Source organism: Elaeis guineensis, chromosome 6 (assembly GCF_000442705.2).
Source record: "Elaeis guineensis isolate ETL-2024a chromosome 6, EG11, whole genome shotgun sequence".
NCBI lineage: Eukaryota > Viridiplantae > Streptophyta > Magnoliopsida > Arecales > Arecaceae > Elaeis > Elaeis guineensis.
In genome coordinates this window covers 120,731,287-120,752,876 of record NC_025998.2, presented here as the reverse complement: position 1 = coordinate 120,752,876, position 21,590 = coordinate 120,731,287, and the positions used below count along the sequence as shown (strand labels likewise).

General features: G+C 38.0%; 1 protein-coding gene and 1 pseudogene across 1 annotated transcript; one reads left to right on the top strand and one right to left on the bottom strand.

Moving 5' to 3' along the window:
• Nucleotides 1–2,574: 2,574 nt before the first annotated feature.
• On the bottom strand, nucleotides 2,575–20,008 carry LOC105034948 (uncharacterized). Its single transcript, XM_073259683.1, is given in 3 exon segments — nucleotides 2,575–2,976; nucleotides 19,098–19,225; nucleotides 19,228–20,008. Coding segments are annotated over 3 exon segments (990 nt in total). The 5' UTR covers nucleotides 19,862–20,008; the 3' UTR covers nucleotides 2,575–2,748.
• Nucleotides 11,943–18,664, top strand: LOC140858609 (uncharacterized; annotated as a pseudogene).
• Nucleotides 20,009–21,590: the final 1,582 nt, after the last annotated feature.

Genomic DNA, 21,590 nt, shown 5'->3' with positions numbered 1-21,590 from the left:
CGGTATACTTTTTATCATGGCGGCAAAGCTATATAATTCTTCATCCAATGCCTTGAGCAGTTTATATAGTTGCATGGATCACAACAAATATCAAAATAAGAGAGCCATGCGTAACCATTAAATCTAAAGAATGCACCATAGCTAAGTAGGCTCATAAGATAAATTTCACCTTTACGTGTGTCTATGCACAGACTTCCATCGATTGGATTGGATCAAGAGTACCCTCTAGGCTCTCATTCTCATTTATTGGGCTTTTAGCTTGTCTGCATCAGTACAGAAATGCATGTAAAAGAGAAGAAATATATCATTTCATGTCTTTAACTGGTTAAATTTATTTTCTGACATTTCATGCAAAGCCAGGACCAGAATTTCTTAAGATGCACAAATATCAAGTGGGCAGTGGGAAGGTGGAGTCTTTAAATCAATATTTCTTTCTACGAGAAAATTACTGAGAAGTTTAAGAAGGCTGATGCCTTGGACCAAGTGGCTGATCAATATTGGGACGAGCCTACATATCACATGCTAATCTCGACTGAGAATCTGAGATGGAGCATTTCACAACTTCAAAAGAAATTAAAACATTCTAAAATCTCAGCATGCCTGCTACTTTCTTTGGGTATTTGGTTTTAGTATTTAATAATTTATAAATTGTGTAACATTGTTGAAAGGAAGAGTTAAAACGTCAAAATTTCTACCGTAAGAGAAGACAGAAAACGAATGTAATTGATATACTGTTATTGTACTGCTTTGTATTCTGAGATGCATCAATTTGTATAATGCCAACCATACAATCTCTCCCGTGCATTGTTTGTGTTGAGAATGTTGCCCGGTAATCTAGAAGTTCTTATAAAATAGGATATTTTACATCAAGTTATTTATTCAAATTCAAATCATGGTTAGGGCCGGAACTGGGCCGGGCTCTACCCCTATCCGAGTCAAATCCGAAAAATTTTTTCAAGCTTCGAACCGGATTTAGGCCTGATTATTTTGAAAAAAAATCAGTCCGAGCCTGATTGGGCCAACCCGAGCCCACCTTCGCTAGGCCCCATGGCCTCCACTGAAAACTCACCGGCAACGCTGCCCCCGGCTCCCAAAAGTGAAATCCATGCTCAAAAAATAGGTTAAGGTTAGGGGTAGCGAGATTATTGAGGTTTTGGCAGGTGTAGAGCAAGGAATTGAGGCTGAAGATGTGGGAGAGGAAGCAGATGAGGCCGACAAGATTTGAAGAGGGGAAGACTCACGAGATTCTGATGAACATGTTCTCCCCCTTCGCCTTCCTCTTTAATTTATGGGGCTCTATTCGGTTTAAACGATTGACGGGAGGAAAGCAGGGAGGGAAAAAGCAGAGGCAAAACCATGAAAAAATCAAGGGAGAAAGGTTTTTTTTTTAAAGATCTATGAGAAAGAAATCATCTGAGGAGGAGAAGACCAACACCAGCGATGATGGAGAGAAAGACGACGATGGACACCTGCAAGAGGCGGCAATAAGTAGAGCAAGGAGAAGACAAATGGGAAAGGCCGATGTTGATGCGGTGATGAGAGCGGAGAGAAGTAGGCATCTGCGAGAGCTTTGATGAGAAGAGCGGAAAGTTCCAGAGATCTCGGGAGAGCGTCGAAGAAGCCTAAAAAAAAAAAAAAAAACACAGAAAGGGGTGTTCAGTCCTCCCCCATCACACGTCCCCTCCGATCCGGGTCAAACTTTGGGTTGAGTATCGCACTCGGAACCAGCTTGACGGTCCAGACCGAGCAAAAGATCAGCCCGAACCCTGTCAGAAAATAAAACAGGCTTTATTTGTTTGGCCCAATCTCGGCCAAAATGATTTTAGATCGAGTCCGAAATCCAACCCGATGGGCCTCGAGATGGCCTGAGCCCACTTCCAACCCGAGTCATGGTTCCCAAACTTCACCCACCCATAGGTTTAATATTCAAAGTTAATTTTCTGATAATCAAGGTCACTTCAGTGGGCTGTCAGGTGCCAACCTTTATTTCTTTCTGCTCTCCTGTCCATGGCCCATCAGCTTCCTCTCGTTCTGCCGCAAGAAACTCTTTTTCCTTATTCGTGTCCATTTGCTTCTTTCTTATTTGCATTTGAAATCCCACCTCCCCTCCCAGCAACTTATTTCAGTTTTCCTTCTGGTAATAGAGAAGCAGCCGTGCTCGTTTGATAGCTTGATTTATGTAATTAGCTGAGATTTTATCGTGAAAGAAAATCTTATACCTTATGCTCGTCCATCTGCCTTTTCCCCCTCCAAGCAAAGTATTTCAGTTTCCCTTTTGGTTGCAGAGAAGCAGCTGGACACGTAGGACAACTGAAATCATGACTCTGATAACAATAAAACTCCAATCACTCGTACCTGCCTGAGAATCAACCGAACAGGACTCGATTTCATCAGTACTAACCTAAGTATCTCCCATTGAAGGTCACAAATAGCATATATCTACCCTTTTGCTCCTCTCTCTGAAGTTGCAGCATGAAAATTTCTTGCGAGTATGATTGCTTTCTGATGCACCAACTGCAGCCTTGGTACAATGATTCCCAACAATGAAGAAAAGCCTGTAATACACGCAATCCAACGATAATGCACCATGAATCAAATCAAGAATGCGATAACTAAGATTAACGGAGACCAAAGAAGGTAGGCACAGCGAACATCACCGACAATTTTTAACGAAACAAATCCAACTCTGCACAGCCTCAACAGATGTTCTTTTATTTTGATACTGCCCATGTACATGTATGTGAACGATCAATGGTGTTTTGGTGACCTGGAGTTGTCTTCTCCATCCCTCTTCCTCTTGTTGGGCTGAGAGGAAGATGATTGATCTGAATGTGCACCATTGCCGCGGTGGTCCTGTTCATCATCAACTCCTTCACTTTCATCTTCTCCACTGCCCGCATCAAATTCACTTCCTCCAGTCAGATCCTTCGGTTGCGCTATGGGCTGAACTACATACTCTGTCCCCACATCCTTTTCCTAGCATCACCAAAAGTTTAAAGCTCAGAAAAATCGAAAAACCACCACCCCAAATGAATAAAGCTGTTAACACCCAATCCCTTCCATTCACAGAACTATGGATGAACCAGCACCAAACAATCAGAGCTTCAATGCCAGATAAAATACTACAATAAGACAAGAAATTTGGCTTAAAATATAAGTAACCAATATCACCCAACAAGCCAATGTGAAGTGACATATAAACCTGACACATGTGAACTGCCAAAAAGATATAATAAAAAATCAAAAGGGCACCGCTGAGTTGAATATGGAAATGAAATCAGTTAGCAAATTGTTAGACAAAAGAAAAACAGCAACAGCTCAAGTCATTTAATTACTTATAGGTTGAAGAAAACATCGAGCACATTTAACATGCACTCAAATAGTCTTCATAGTAAATTAGCAGGAAAACCAACAAATAGAAAACTATGATTTCAGAAACTGATGCATACACAGAAGCAAACAAGTTAACAACCAAACATTTCACAAAGCAATGAGGGAAAAAAACAAACTTTAACATATTGTACTGCTGGCTGCAGCCTACAATATTGTGTCTGAAAATTAAGGCAGCATTTTTAAGTATGAATTCAATCTCAGTAAAATCATTAAGACATAAAAGGCAGCACAAAACAACAATGAAAACATCCAATTAGGAGGAAGATACCACAAGCACAAGAAACTAGTTCAGGCACACAGTAGAGCACAAATAACCGAAGACTTAACAAACAGTTCCAACTAACTCTTGGAATCATGCTCGAGACAATAATAGATAATAGACACGCAGTTTAGAACTTTATACCCAATAATGTAGTCAAAGTTGAAGATCGAATAATGTGGATGAAAGAAAGTCTAAATCAAGCCTAGATTTTCTATTTTCTAGAAATTTTCGTACCTAATTTTGGGGCTTCCTTCTATAATCTATTTCTGCATCCTATTTTCAGTAGGAATGTCATCTAAACATCCTGTTCCAGGTCCCAGTTGGATTAGAAAAGTTTTGTTAGGATTGTGATAAAAAGAGTTTCATAATCTTTTGAGGGATCCTATAGTGTGACAAGTTTTACCATTTCTGGAAACTGTTATAGCTTTTCTTTTCAGCTACGAAAGTATAGGGAAGAGTACTTGTTCTTCTAGGAGTCCTATTTTACAAGTACTAAGAGAGCCCTATAGAGCTCTAAAAAGAGCTAGTTTGCTAAAATTGAGTTAAGTGTCGCAGAGATTCATAGAAATTCCAGAATTTTCATTTTTCTTCCATTTTACTTCTTTTCATTCAACTTTTGGCTGGTTCCCTTCAGCCCAAGGCTTGTTCTTTGCTAATGTCATCAAGTTCTTGTTGTGCAGCTTTTCCACATCTTATCTTGATGTTTTCCAATATAATTTGAAAACACAGATGTTAGAAGTACCGTTGATCAGCCACAGAAGACTGGGTTACATCAAGTTGATATTGGAGCATTAGAAGATCCTACACCGGCAGTTTTGTCAAAAGCTGCAGCAATGGTGAATAACGTTGAATTATACAAGCATCCAACAACATGAGGATGCACTTGAATGATTAGGGCAAACAGTAGGTGATGTGCAGTGACAATTAGAAGCAACTATGCTGCAGACAGATAACATGGACCAAAGATTTGATGAAGTTACAGAAATCTTGAAGCGACTCGACAAAGGTAATTCAGATCAGACCTCTTCAAATTTGGAAAACAATATCTAGAAGAAACCCTATGGTGCACATGGAAAACAGACCTTAAATATCCCAGAGAAATATATCCTTGATTGTGAATTCTTAGGGAAACAATATACTGGTTTCTCTTCTCAAAGTCAGTCATCATGAGGCAGCAAGCTAGAACTTTTGAAATTCAAGGACAACCAGCTGCATTTTACAAAGACAACAAGCTGGTAATTTTGAGGAACCAGCTGGGAGGGTTATCATCATAATATGAGAGACACAGGGGTCCTCGAGCTCCTCTGTAAGCAATTGAACCTTTTTGCATGATGCGAAAAGGAGTAAATTTGAAGGTTTCAAAGCTTTATGGAAAGATGAACCCTCAAGCTGTTTTTCAATTGGCTTTCGAGTGTGGATAATTTCTTTGCATAGCATCAATTAACTGAAGGATGGAAGGTGCAATATGTGACAGCAAAACTAAAAAGGGCTGCTAATAATATCTAGTGGGCTGGGTTCAAGAAGCAAAATGAAGAAGTGGTAGAGGTGAAACATAGGATGAGATGAAGAAGCTATTAAAAGGAAGAAGGATCAACAACAAAGCTTTTTCATCAAGTTCTATCGGCTTTAACAGGGACAACATAGACAAGTGTATAGAGAAATTTTTGAACTATCTATACAAGGAGGATTATATCAAATTGAAGATGTTAGCAGCAAAAATAGAGCAGGACTTCAATCAACAATACTAAATGACATGGCTGGATTCAGGCTTTGGACAGATAGAAAAAAAAAAGTTGAAGAGATTCATTATTGCCAGCTGATTTTGGGAGCTCCTACTGCAGCACTCAAACACTTGGGGCAGCCATGTAACGCTACAAAGACAAGTCTAAGCATCCAAACTGACATGCTACAAATGTGGAGAAATTGGGCATACAGGCAGTATGCGCCTTACCTGACCTTTGAATACGGCAGTTGGTAATGAAGAACAGCAAAAGAAGAATGACACTTCAAGAAGGATGGAGAAATACCATCATATAATACTCTGGGGTGGAAAAGGGAGACACATTTTTTTTTTTCCAGAAATCACCATCAGAGCAGCAACTTTCACGTTAGGATTGGCGATGCAATACAGTCCTTTACAAAAAGGCTGTTTGTTAATGACATTAATGCACACTAATCATTGATGGTGGAAGCACTAAAAATATTGTTTCACGACATTTTGTTCAAAAATTAGGTCTGCAAGAAACTAAATTGCTCATCCTTATCTAGTTTTGTAATTTGGCCAGAATAACAATGTGATGGCATGATCAGGACACTTGCTGCATACATTTTACTATTGGAGATATGTTAGGAGAGCCAGTATGGTGTGATGCAGTACCGATGTCACTGGCACAAATTCTGCTTGGATGGCCTTGGATTTTTGACAAGAGGAGTGCTTCAGATGAGGGAAAATATTTGAACCTTCCTATGTTGAGGACAGCATATCACACTTACATCAAAGTGAAAGAAAAGCTCCAAGAAAAGGTGATTTGGTCAGATGGTTTAGCCTAACTCATTGGAGTCAAGTTTCCCTCAACCGGGGGGAATTGATGCAGTCAAAGTTGGAGATAAAAAACTCATGGTAAAGTGCAAGCAATTTGAGGAAAAGCAAGTCTGAAATTGAGTCTAGATTTTCTATTTTCTAGGAATTTTCGTACCTAATTGTGGGCCTTTTTTGAACTTGTTTATGATTCCTATTTTAAGTAGAAATATCATCTAAATGTCCTACTATACCTCCTAGATGGATTTGAAAAGTTTATATTTATCAAGATTATGATTTGAAAAGATTTTCATAATCCTTTATAAGAGGTAATATAGGATGACGAATTTTACTATTTTAGAAAAGTGTTTTGGCTTTTCTTTTCCAAATAGGCATTGTCTTCTAGATGTCCTATTTTAGGAGTGTTAGAGGAATCTAGAGTTACAAAAGAGAGGGTAGTTTGTTGTAATTGAATTGAGTATTGTAGAGATTTAATAAAATTTAAAAATTTTCATTCTTTATCCACTTTATTTCTTTTCTTTCAACTTTTGGCTGGTTTCTCTCAGCCAAAGACTTGTCCTTTGTCTCTAGAGCATTATTCCTTGTCTCTAGAGCATCATCATGTTCTTGTCACGCAAGTTTTCTTCACCTTATCTTGATTCTTTCAGATCTGATCTGAAAATACACTGTACAAGTATCGCAGATTGGCCTTTGAAGGACTGGTCTCAATCACTTAGTTTATTCATTTCAACTAGGTAAATAATGCCTATAGGTTGAGTTCATGATCTGCAAAACCTAATGCTTTAGATTCATCATGCCAGAATTTCTTTTTCCACTTTTAGATTTATGCTTTCCAACTATACTTATTGATAAATATTAAAGACTTCATAAATCAAAATCTATGAGCCTACCTAGTCCGACCCAGAACATTTGAAAATAAACATACTTATTTATCATGCATGCAACTCTAAATCAAGCCAGTGTCCTTAGAAGATGTCATCCTTGTGCCATATATGACTGGTGATGATACAACGTAACAATAATCATTGCATAACAGCAAAATCTGTCATCCTTTTTATTTACTGTAATCTGAACACATTGTAAAGACAAGATAACCGTAGCAAAACTAAAATCCACCAGAACAATATCAATAATCAGTTAGCATTATCAGCCTGGAATCAAGAGCCTCACAAAATCCCCATACGCTTGTCTGGAATTATCCAGAACAAAATTTAAAATAACAATTAAGGCCAGGAGGTTCTACTTGTCATAATTAGTAAGGGCTCCCAAACAAGTACAGATGACCACCTTAGTAGTCCAAGTAGGGCTACATGGGCTGAGATGGACCTAACATATCTAAAATTATAATTAGGTCCATTTGAATTTCATCCCATTAAAGCTCATGAGTTCCAATCCTGCCTTGACTTCCATGAATATAGTGTTTAATATGCATGATGCACATGCTCCATTCAAGGAGAGGAAGGAACAAATGGCCAGATGAGCATTTAACACAATGCCCAAGAGTTTAAGTTATATGTACCATAATTACATATTCTTCCAAGGGCCAACATGTACAAATAGCCCTCCCCACCCGCCCCCCCCCCAAAAAAAAAAAGAAAAAAAAAAAAACCTGCCTTTTAGCCAAACGTTACCGTTCATACCGCTCATATTAAATCTAATAAATCTCTGCACATGCAATCCACAAGCAAGGAAGGATGGACAGTTCCAATCCTTTCTTGTTTGAATAAAAAAGGAACTTTTAACATAACAAACATACTTCTTTGACCGGCAAACTTCTCCTATGTCTCTCCTTTAAAAAGAAAATAGAAGGATTTTATTAAAACATGTGTTCACTTTTGTTAGACTTCTACAGTTCATCTTCAGAATGTTACAATCCGGATCAAATGCCCCTAAACAACCAAGATCTCATCCTTGGATTAGGATCAATTAGAAATATAGGATCTAACCCTATTTTATGAATCACACAGTCTGCTGGATAATAAGATCCAACCTAACTATACTAGTTATATACTAAATCAAGTGCAAATCCATTTTCTATAATTTATTTAAATATATGGTTTTTTAATTACTTATCAATAATAAATCTCGAGTAATAAAATTAGCAAGAACGTTAATGAAGTTCATGGATTAAAAGGCTTACAAATACCTTGAAGAACAAAAAGCAATATTTGTTTCAATAGACATGCTATTGTGGGCTTGTGTTGGTTGGAACTAGACTTCTTATGCGTGTGGTTTTTATATTCACTATTCATCTACTTTATAGTTAACTCATTTTTAAATTTTTACACATTTATATTTTTAATTAAAAAAAAAAAAGAAAAAAAAAATCTTACAATCAGCAATCCAATTTAACTCCCTTTATGATTTACAACTCAATCCTGTCTTAACAACATTGGAGATGTTTACAACAAACACAAGTACATATGAACCCCGGAGACATGTAGATTTGGTGGGATATCTAACAAGAATAAAGGGGATTTTAATGGTAAAAGAAGACTCCCTGGGGGTAAACACCAGGCCCTATAGTAAGAGGAGGAAGAAACATAAAAGATAATGGAGCCACTCCATAGATGAGCCCATGTTGAAGCTGCTCGATATGCATTCCCATTATATAGCAGTAGAAGCACAGATCATATATATGCAACCTTGAAGATTGAACAAAAAAAAAAAATTCAACTCCAAATGACACAACTGTAGTTGATCATTGGGCTGTAAATTGTGGTACTGAAGCATGCCTGCATATTAATCAACTATCCCTCTCAGATATCTATTCCACATCAGCCACTTTCATTTACTTGATCTCAAGCTAATACAGACGATGGTGGTAGATTGTTTTGCGAGTGCGGGAATCAACTCTTCAAGTAGGTATACGTCTTCTCTGTCTCCAAGCCTTTAATGAGTTACATATAGAGTTAGAAAAGAACAAATATTTGATGACTCTGTAATAACATGATGGAATTGCGAAAACTTTTGGATAGGTATCCCACATCTAAATCGAATTCTTTTTAGTTGTTTTAAAACATTACGAGATTCTATGGAAGAATTATAGAGTTCTGCTTTTGGTGGCAACATGCTATTGAGTGGTGGTCCCGCTTATGGGGTCAAATCAGTGGATCAGGAATTCCCGTTGCAACCAATAGACTAATGCATAGAAGATAGTTAAAAGCCTAAAAGAAAATATTTGCACCAATCACACATGCATTGACATGGACTAGATAGTTTCAGTATAGTCCCAAATATAACCTAAGACAAGAACTGCATTATCCGCATCTTACTGTCATATAAATTTCAAGAGATGCAAAATAAGAACACTAAATTTACAGATGAAGCATTGGTTGAGCCCCTTATCATAGTTTCTAGTGTTACTAGGACATTTTCACTTTCTATAAAGTTCTATATTTTTTTTTGGATAATTGGACACCAAGCGACACCTCTTGGCACATCAAAAGTGCAATTAAGTTATTTTCTATGCATCTTGTCAAAAAACACTTTTGTACCAGATATGTCACTATAAAATTTCTCAATTATTTCAAGTGTTCCAGAATATTGGTGTAATAATCGGTCTTTGGGCCTTAACCCCAACCCAGAAGCCCATCAAAAAAAAAAAAAAAAAAAGAAGAGAGAAATCGGGAAGAAGACTCCCGATAGGAGTCTTCTTCTCCGATGAGCCACGAGGGGATCGGGAGTCCTAGGACCACCAGAGGTCCTAGGGCTCTCTATAAAAAGACCTTCCCCCTTCCTAAGAATCCCACCACCGGTTTTCCTCCCTCTCTTCCTCCCCGATTGAAGCCGCGGCCCCTCGACTCATGCTCACCGCGATTTCTCGCCGGAGTGGTCACCGGAGCTCGAGGTAGTCCCTCCTTCCTCTTCCTCTCTCCTCTCCCTCCTTTTCCGTGCCTGCGGGCATGATTGCCAGCGACAAGTGTCGTCGGATTTCGTCGGAGAAGAAAGCCCCTGTTCGACCTCTTCTTTTCCCTGATTTTTATGGCACCGACGGTCACCGCCGACCGCCAGCCTTGACCTCTCCGAGCTCGGGAGGGTCGCCCCTCGCTGCCGGCCACCGCCGTGCAGGGTATGGCCGTGATCGGCCGGTCAAAGGCAAGGGGACCTCTAGGTCCCCTGTTTCGGCCAAAGAAGGCCACGGGAAAAAGAAAAGAAAAAAAAGAAAAAGAAAAGAAAAAGAAAAAGAAAAAGAGAGAAAAAAAATATGAGAGAGTTTCTCTCATCTCTCTCTCTTAAGTCTAAACCATTATTTTCTCTCTCTAGAATTGGACTTTCTCTCTCTAAAATTTTCTCTCTCCTCCTTTCTCTCTCTAAAAAGCCCTATGGATCTCCTATTAGGCCATCTTTTCCATTCCTAGGGACCTATGACCTTGAATCAATTTAGAGCCAAAAGGAGAGATTTGTTGGACTGATCATCAAGTCAGTCATCTTCTTATATTATGTAATTTTATTAAATATATGAAATAAAATTTAATGATGATTTAATATTTTAAATAGGACTGTCTGATTCATTTAAGAAAGAATAAAAGGTGTAGGACGATCGAGGTAAGTGGATCTTATGCTCCTTATTTATTTTTAAATGATCATATTTTCATGCAAAGAATTGTTATTGATGAAATCATATTTTTCATAAATTAAAGATCAGTATATGTGAAGTCAAAAATCATGTTTTATTATGAACATTGATTTCATAAATGCATTTTATGAAAATAGCATAATTATGAAGCATGAATTTCATTGTTTCTTTCCATCTATGTATACGTATGTTTTAAGAAAAAGATATAAGCATTTTAAAGGCTCTCAGATAGCTACGAACGAATCCCTTCGGGAAGGTCGACATTCGGAGCTAGCATCCACACGAAACATGGCTCTGCCAGCGGGTATAAAGTTGGCACATGAATTAAGAACTCTATCGATTAAGAAACATGACCCTGTCACGGATATAATAGTGACCTTAGCACGAACATCTGTGAGCAATTTTTTGAAACATGACACGAATACATGACAGAAATGATTTATGATTCATGATTGTGAAATATACATGATTTATGCATGCATGATGAGCTTATAACTTGTTTTATTATATGTTCTATGAAATATTTATTTTTACAATAATTGTTATTTGCTAAATGATGCATTATCATAGAAAATTTATGTTTGATCCGATAAAGAAGCGGAAGTCTACTTACTGAGCTAGTGTAGCTCATATTCTTTTTGTTTTCTATTTCATGTATAGAGAAATAAGGCTAGGACTGGTGAAAAAAGAATCCAAGCTTAGGGATCAGCAAAGCAAGCTTGAAAATTTTGTACTAGGAATTCAGTTTATGTTTATGGATTGTAGCTATTATGAATTTTGAGGCTTGAATTATTTTTTTTACCTTTGAATTTAGATGCTCTGAACCAATTTTGGTTTAATTAAATATTTGAATTGAATTTTATTATTATATTTATTTATGATGCACCTGTTATTATATTTAAGAAGATGAATTTTGGCTTCGTGTTATCATGGGCCTCATCTCTCGGTAGCATGGCCGTATTATGTCCCAGATTTGGGACATGACATTTTATGGTATCAGAGCGATAGGTTTAATCATGGGTAGAACTTAAAACCTAACAGTGGGTAGTTAGGTTACGTATAATTAGACTCGGACTTAAATGAATAAAGAAGCATAAAAAAAAAATTATTAACCGTACTACAGCTCTGTTATAAACAATGTAATAATGTTAGCATTTGATTAGGAAGCGATGAGCAACAGGGAGGACGAGACCTTGGCAAATATGGCTGCTAGGACAAGAAGAGCAAGATTGATGTCGCGGGAAGCTGCCAATCAACCAGTTGAGTGGGCTCCTGATGCACCGGCCACTCAGGCGGACATTGTTGGTGTATGTCAAGTGGTGGCTCAGCTTATCCAGCAGCAGGCACAAGCTGCTCCTCGATCTACATTATCTATGAAGTCATACTATGAGAGATTCAGAAGACTCAACCCACCTCTATTTGAGGGTGGATCTGATCCTATGGCTGCAGAGATATGGATTCGAGAGATGGAGAAGATGTTTGATGTCCTGCAGTACCCTGAGAATGTGAAGGTCAGATTAGTCGTTCCTATGTTAAAAGGGAATGCTGAGTTTTGGTGGACTACAATAAAAGCTGTCTATGGGAATAATAATGATCAGCTCACTTGGAAAGAGTTCAAAGAGATATTTTATGATCAATACTTCCTTGGGACAATGAGATTGGTAAAAGAAAATGAGTTTCTAGCCTTTAAGCAAAAGGATGATATGACAGTGTTAGAATATGTTAACAAATTTAATGAGCTAGGCCGCTTCTGCCCCCAGCTTATGAAGTTCGAAAGGAGTAAAGCTAACAGATTCGAATAAGGTTTAAGATATGAAATTCGGTCCCGTCTGTCTTCTCATATTTTCAATAACTACAAGGACATACTGGAATCGAGTTTTGAAAGTGGAGTTTGAATTGAAAAGATCAAATCTAGAAAGAGGAGATAGGAAGAGACCGAAATCAGCAGGAAATCTAAAGGATCAGCAGAAAAATTTTAAAAATAATAACTCTGATAAGAAGAAATAATCTATATCCTGCTCATACTGTGAAAAAAATCATAATGGACCTTGTCTCAAGAGGATAGGAGCATGCTTCTTATGTGGCGAGAAAGGACATATGGCTCGTGATTGCCCAAATAAGAAAAAAAGATGACTATAGACCTAACAAACCAGTTGATCAAAAACAGAAAGGGAATGCACGAGTGTTTGCTTTAAACCAACAGGAGATCAACGCAAGTGATCAAGTGGTGACAGGTACTATCCCAGTCAATTCTATTCATACTCGTGTGCTATTCGATTCTGACTCTTCTCACTCTTTTATATCTCTCAAATTTGCTACTTCTTTAAATTGTGTGTCTGAGAAATTAAATGAACCATTATATGTGAGCACACCTCTTAAAAATATTGCTGTGGCTAACATTATTTTTAAAAATTGCATAGTCCAAATAGAAGAAAAAGAATTAGCAGCAGATTTGATTCAGTTAAATATGCATGATTTTGACATTATTCTTGGAATGAACTGATTATCTTCGTACCATGCCCATATTAATTGTTTTAAAAAAAAAATGATATTTCAAATTCTGAATGAACCGCAATTCTTCTTTCAAGGCGAAGTTCATAATACGGAACCCAAACAATCTTTGAGTATTATCTCAATCATGAATGTAAGAAAAGCTTTGAAGAAAGGATGCAAAGCATTTTTGACCTATGTAGTGGATGCCAAGAAGGAAAAGATAAAGTTGGATGATATCCCAATTGTCAAGGAATTTTCTGATATTTTTCCAGATGAACTACCCGAACTGCCTTCAGATCGTGAGGTTGAATTTAAAATTGATATCACACAAGAGATCGGACCTATATCAAAACCTCCTTATCGGATGGCTCCCGTAGAATTACGAGAATTAAAGGATCAACTGCAAGAACTTTTGAATAAAAAGTTTGTCCGACCAAGTACATCACCCTGGGGAGCTCTTGTGTTATTTGTGAAAAAGAAAGATGGGAGCATGCGTTTATGCATTGACTATCGGAAGTTGAACAAGATAACCATAAAGAATAAATATCCTCTTCCTCGAATAGATGACTTATTTGATCAACTTCAGGGTACATAAATTTTCTCCAAAATTGACTTACGATCAGGCTATTATCAACTAAGAATTAGAGATGAAGATGTACCAAAGACTGCATTCAGAACCAGGTATGGCCATTATGAAATTTTAGTAATGCCTTTTGGACTAACCAATGCACTGGCTGTTTTTATGGATATGATGAACAGAATTTTCAAGCCGTATCTGGATCAATTTGTTGTTGTTTTTATTGATGATATCCTAGTTTATTCTAAAAGTATACAGGAACATAAGAGATATTTGAGGATTGCGTTTCAGACCTTGAGAGAAGAGAAGCTCTTCGCCAAGCTTAGTAAATGTGAGTTCTGGTTGGATAGTGTTGTCTTCCTCGACCATGTAATATCTAAGAAAAGAATCTCAGTCGATCCAAAGAAGATAGAAGCCATGGTGAATTGGCCTCGTCCGACTAATGTGACGGAAGTTAGAAGCTTCTTAGGCTTGGCTGGTTATTATAGAAGATTCATTAAGGGATTTTCTCAAATTGCAATTCCTCTAATTCGCTTGACTCAGAAACGAATAAAATTTGAATGCAGCAGTGAATGTGAGCAGAGTTTTCAAGATCTGAAGCAATGATTGATATCTGCTCCAATTCTTACTTTACCATCTAGTAATGGAGGATTTGTCATTTATAGTGATGCTTCCAAGAAGGGATTAGGTTGTGTATTGATGCAGAACGATAAGGTCATAGCTTATGCTTCTCGACAACTAAAAACCTATGAGCAAAATTATCCGACACATGATTTGAAGTTAGCAGCTATTATTTTTGCTTTAAAAATTTGGTGACATTATTTATATGGAGAATCATGTGAAATCTTTACTGATCATAAGAGCTTAAAATACTTATTTACTCAAAAAGAGCTGAATATGAGACAAAGAAGGTGGCTTGAACTATTAAAAGATTATGATCTAAATATTAAATATCATCTTGGAAAAGTCAATGTGGTGGCAAATGCACTTAGTAGAAAGTCTTCAGCAAATGTGATGACTCTGCTATCTTTTCAGCAACAAATTCTGAGGGATCTTTAAGATTTGCAAATTGAAGTAACTTGTACCGATGTTAAGAATGTGTTAGCCAATTTAATGGTACAACCAGCATTGATCGAACAGATAAAAGTGACACAATAGAATGATATTCGTTTGTGTCAGTTTAAGAAGGACATGGAGAAAGGGTTACGAACTAAGCTTAGGCTACATATAGATGGAACTCTTTATTTTGGGAACAGATTATGTATACCAGGAGATCCTGAACTAAAGAAAAAAATTTTGGAAGAAGCCCATAAATCTCGTTTCTCCTTTCATCCCAGTAGTACAAAGATGTATAGAGATTTAAAACAATATTTCTGGTGGAATGGAATGAAGCAGGAGATAGCTCAGTTTGTATCTCAATGCTTGGTATGCCAGCAAGTGAAAGCTGAACATCAAAGATCTGTTGGTTTGCTAAAACCATTAGAGATACCAGAATGGAAATGAGAGCATATCACGATGGATTTCGTTACAGGACTTCCAAGGATAGCAAGGAAAAATGATGCAGTGTGGGTGATTGTTGATCGGCTTACTAAATCAGCTCACTTTCTACCTTTTCAAGTTGGTACTCCACTTGATAAGTTAGTCCGGATATATATTGATGGAATTGTACGCCTGCATGGTGTTCCAATAAGTATTGTGTCTGATCGAGATCCACGATTCGTATCTAGATTTTGAAAAAATTTTCAAGATGCTTTGGAGACAGAATTGAGACTTAGTACTGCTTTTCATCCCCAGACCGATGGCCAATCTGAAAGGATAATTCAAACTCTTGAGGATATGTTAAGAGCTTGTACTTTCGATTTCGGAGGACATTGGGATAATCATGTGACACTGATTGAATTTGCATATAACAACAGTTTTCATTCTAGTATTAGGATGGTACCCTATGAAGCCCTATATGGAAGAAAGTGTAGATTTCCTCTGTATTGAGATGAAGTGGGTGAAAAGAAATTAATAGATCCCGAGTTAGTTCAAAATGCTAGAGAGAAAATTTATCTGATCAAGAGAAGACTCAAGGCAGCATAGGATAGACAGAAGAGTTGAGCAGATAGAAAAAGAAGAGAATTAGAATTTCAGATCGGTGAGCATGTTTTTCTAAAAGTATCACCTACTAAGGGTGTCATAAGGTTTGGAAGACATGACAAGCTGAGTCCGCAATATATTGGACCTTTTGAAATTTTGAGCCGAATAGGAGATGTTGCTTACGAACTAGCTTTACCACCAGATTTATCCAAAGTGCACAATATCTTTCATGTTTCACTACTGAGAAAGTTTGTACCTAATCCAAATAATGTGGTAAAGTATAAGCCATTGCAAATTCATGAAGACTTAACCTATGAAGAATTTTTTCTCCGAATTATCGATCGAAAAGAGCAAGTTCTAAGACGGCGCATCATTCCATATGTGAAGATTCATTGGAGTAATCATGAAGAGAGAGAAGCTACATGAAAGCTTGAAGATGATATGAAGTCAAGATATCCTCACTTATTTGAAAATAAAGGTACATTAAGTTTCGAGGATGAAACTTTATTTTAAAGGGGGTAGAATGTAATAATCGATCTTTGGGCCTTAAGCCCAGCCCAGAAGCCCATCAAAAAAAAAAAAAAAGAGAAGAGAGAAATCGGGAAGAAGACTCCCGATAGGAGTCTTCTTCTCCGATGAGCCACGAGGGGATCGGGAGTCCTAGGACCATCAGAGGTCCTAGGGCTCTCTATAAAAAAGCCTTCCCCCTTCCTAAGAACCCTCCTACCAGTCTTCCTCCCTCTCTTCCTCCTCGATTTCTCCGATTGAAGCCGCGGCCCCTCGACTTGTGCTCACCACGATTTCTCGTCGGAGTGGTCATCGGAGCTCGAGGTAGTCTCTCCTTCCTCTTCCTCTCTCCTCTCCCTTCTTTCCCGTGCCTGTGGGCACGACTGCCGGTGACAGGTGTCGTCGAATTTCGTCGGAGAAGAAAGCCCCTGTTCGGCCTCTTCTTTTCTCTGATTTTTATGGCACCGACGGTCACCGCCGGCCTTGGCCTCTCCGAGCTCGGGAGGGTCGCCCCTCGCCGCCAGCCACCGCCGTGCAGGGTATGGCCGTGATCGGCCGGTCAAAGACAAGGGGACCTCTAGGTCCCTTGTTTCGCCCAAAAAAGGCCACAGGAAAAAGAAAAGAAAAAAAAGAAAAGAAAAAGAAAAAAAAAAAAAGAGAGAAAAAAAATATGAGAGAAAGTTTCTCTCATCTCTCTCTCTTAAGTCTAAACCATTGCTTTCTCTCTCTAAAATTGAATTTTCTCTCTCTACTTTCTCTCTCTAAAATTTTTTCTCCCTAAAAATTTTCTCTCTCCTCCTTTCTCTCTCTAAGAAGCCCTATGGATCTCCTATTAGGCCATCTTTTCCACTCCTAGAGACCTATGACCTTGAATCGATTTAGAGCCGAAAGGGAGGATTTATTGGACTGATCATCAAGTCAGTCATCTTCTTATATTATGTAATTTTATTAAATATATGAAATAAAATTTAATGATGATTTAATATTTTAAATAGGACTATCTGATTCATTTAAGAAAGAATAAAAGGTCTAGGACGATCGAGGTAAGTGGATCTTATGCTCCTTATTTATTTTTAAATGATCATATTTTCATGCAAAGAATTGTTATTGATGAAATCATATTTTTCATAAATTAAGGATCAGCATATGTGAAGTCAAAAATCATGTTTTATTATGAGCATTGATTTCATAAATGTATTTTACGAAAATAGCATGATTATGAAGCATGAATTTCATTGTTTCTTTCCATTTATGTATACGTATGTTTTAAGAAAAAGATATAAGGATTTCAAAGGCTCTCAGATAGCTATGAACGAATCCCTTCGGGAAGATCGACATCCGGAGCTAGCATCCATACGAAACATGGTCCTGCCAACGGGTATAAAGTTTGCACATGAATTAAGAACTCTGTCGATTAAGAAATATGGCCTTGTCATGGGTATAATAGTGACCTTAGCACGAACATCTGTGAGCAATTTTTTGAAATATGACACAAATACATGACATAAATGATTTATGATTCATGATTGTGAAATATACATGATTTATGCATGCATGATGAGCTTATAACTTGTTTTATTATATGTTCTATGAAATATTTATTTTTACAATAATTATTATTTGATAAATAATATATTATCATAAAAAATTTATGCTTGATCCGGTAAGGAAGCGGAAGTCTACTTACTGAGCTAGTGTAGCTCATATTCTTTTTGTTTTCTTTTTAATGTACAGAGAAATAAGGCTAGAACTGGTGAAAAAGAAATCCAGGCTTGGGGATCAGCAAAGCAAGCTTGAAAATTTTGTATTAGGAATTCAGTTTATGTTTATGGATTGTAACTATTATGTATTTTGAGGTTTGGATTATTTTTTTTACCTTTGAATTTAGATGCTCTGAACCAGTTTTGGTTTAATTAAATATTTGAATTGAACTTTATTATTATATTTATTTATGATGCACCTATTATTATATTTAAGAAGAATTTTGGCTTCGTGTTATCGTGGGCCCCATCCCTCGATAGCATGGCCGTGTTGTGTCCTGGATTTGGGGCGTGACAATTGACTTAAAGGGTCTATAAATTACTATTCAAGTGCCTTGCCTTCTTTTTCCACTTATGCAATTACGCATGAATATTAACCGTTAGTTATTCATGCAAAAAGTGCCATTGTGCAGCTAACATAGACAAGTACTCGACATCATTTCATGTGCGTGCATGTCGAGCAGAAGTTTGACAGTGTTAGATTTCTTGAATGTTTGTCTTGGACACTTGGGAACACCTAAATTTGGCTCTCATGCAAACTGCCTAGATAGAGCTGTTAGTTTGATTCTAGACCAATGGATGGTTGCTCAAAATGAGAAACAAGACAATTAAGTAAGCCAAGTTGAATGGCAAGCAATAAGACAGCAAAATAATACCAATTGCAGACAATCATCTAACTGATTAATAGCAAATTAGCCATGCATGATATTTACATGTCACTCATGAACAACTAATAGATGCAATGTAACAACTCATAATCAAACAAAATGGCACCAATTTTAAGGTCAGCATCCAACCATAAAGCAGCAGTTTCCAGTAATAAGGGAACTAAAACTATGCAAAACATCACACTCAAAACAGCAAGCCATCAAGTCATTGCAAAGCATCAATGAAGAAAAACTCACCTCATCATCTTCACACACATCCTCCTCCTCAATCTCCCCATTCTCATCATCTTCTCCCTTCCCATTCTCATCAATCTCATCTTCCTCTCCCTCCTCGTTCACATCCTCCTCAACCACATCCTCCTCTCCTCATCTATCTCATTATCCTCCTCCTCCTACTCATGAACTCCATGGAACACTTTGCCCTGCCCCATTTTCGATCCATTCACCACCTCCTCTTCCTCTTCATCATCCTCACACTCTTCCTCATATTCTTCCTCGTCCGACTCCGGCCGCTCGTTCCCATCGGCATCCATCTTGTCCAGATACTTCAAGGATGGAATCAATCAAAAAACCCTGGGCCGATAGTCCTTGATCTTGGTCACGGGGCACTCGTAGAGGTTCAGCGACACGAGGCGGAGCCGGGCAAGCGGCGCGAGGTCGTCCAGCGATTGGATGCGGTTATTCGAAAGGTCGAGGTCGCGGAGGGCGTCGAGGCCGGCTTCCACCAAGAACTCCAGCCCACCAGCGATCCGGTTGTCGGAGAGGATGAACCGCTGGAGGGCCGGCAGGCGGGGGAAGCCCTCGAGCGACGCGAGCCGCACATTGGCGATCGAAAGGTGCTCCAGGGCCGGGAATTTCTCGAAGAGGGCCGGCGGCGGGAGACGGCCGTGGAGGCACTTCACGGCGCCGTCCAGTGTCAGGGATCGCAGCGGCTCCGCCGACGAGGAGTCCGCGTGGACGGCAAGCGCCGCCTCGACGGCTTTCTCCCAGGTCTCGTCCATCGACCAGGACGAACAATGCGAGGAAATGGCGAGCAAAACCGTATCCCGACGAGGGGAGCAAAACCCTCAACCGACAGGGTTTATCTTTTTTTTTTTTTTCCCGACCTCTGCTCTCTCCTGCACGAAGCCCCATTGACGCCGAGAATAATCGAGGCGCCCCTCTTCTGGTGGCGGGTTGGCTACATGGGCCAGCGTCCGGATGCCGTCAAGATCTAAACCCAACCGTTGATGGCCTCACGATCAAATTTGTATCAAATTTTCGTTAAACTTTAAATTAACGTGAAGGAATGCGAGAAATAGTTGATAAATCTAAGCAAGGTATTTTATATCTAAATGGATTTACATAGTGCAAAATAATTATCCGACTATGATAATGTTCATAATTGATGCCTAATTTGGAGGATCAAGGTTTGCATATCTATCAATTGGTGCCTTGTGGTTCCTTGCTTATTAAGTGGCTTCTCTCTGTGTGAACTCAGTTAAGGGATTTTGAGTTACCAATCACATCCTTTTGGATTTAGAAAAATAAAAAAATTCTAGTGGGTCTCTAATTTATGTAAGTTGCAGACTTCTTTTCGTAACTTATTAGTTTTGAACTTTTTAGTTTAGATCCTTTATGGTGTACAAGCCACACTATAAAATACTATGCAATCTTGAATGGCTACCATCAAGAGATGGATGGCTATCAAATGAGATAGTCTATAAGAACATACTATACCATACACCATGCATGGTGTTTGATAGTTATCCATCTCCTAATAACAGCCATCCACAAGATTGTATAGCACTTTGGAGTGTTGCCGGTGCACCATAGAAGATCATATTCACTTTTTTTATGCATATTGTGGGGTTCAATTTTTTAATCCACATCTTAACTAAAAGAATCTGACAAGTGGTGGGCAATGAAATAGGTGATAGGTCTTTGTAATGTCTATAATAATGATAAATAACATACAATAATTAGATAATGGTGATATCATCTTTCCACTCACTTTTTACTTGATAAAGATATCATTTTTTTTAATTGTCCACTTTTGAAGAGAAATTTAATTAAAATTTAAATTTTAAAAATAATATATTTTTATGTTGAAGAATACTCTCATATTGGATAGATTAAGGACTCCAGTGGTACTTGTATGCTTCTAGATCTATTCACCTACTACTTTAAGTATTTGGATTAGATCTTAGTCGGGTATTAGAGCTTATGATTCTTCTTGCCTAGAAATATCTCTATGCTCATCCCTTAGGGTCTACATGTGAAAGAGGGTTTTGAAGAATAGTCCCAAATTGTTTAAATAAAGGATTATAGTAGTACTTATATACTCATAAATCTATCCACTTACTACCTTAAGCTTTTGTGTTGGATTTTAAAGGAATAGTTCTACATTGGATAGGTTAGGGACTTTGATGGTGCTTATATGCTTATGGGCCCATCTACCTACTAGCTTAAGTTTTGGAGTTGGATCTTAATAGCGTATTAAAGCTTATGATTTTTTTTGTCTAGCAATATCTCCATGCTCATCCCTCAGGGTCTACATATGAAAGGAGATCACGAAAAATAGTCCCAAATTGGATGGGTTAAGGATTCTAGTGGTGCTTCTAGACCTATCCACCTACTAGCTTAAGCTTTTAGGTTGGCTTAGAAGAATTGTTCCATGGTAAATAAATCAAAAGACTCTGGTGGTGCTTATATACTCATAGGCCTATCTACCTACTAGCCTAAGATTTT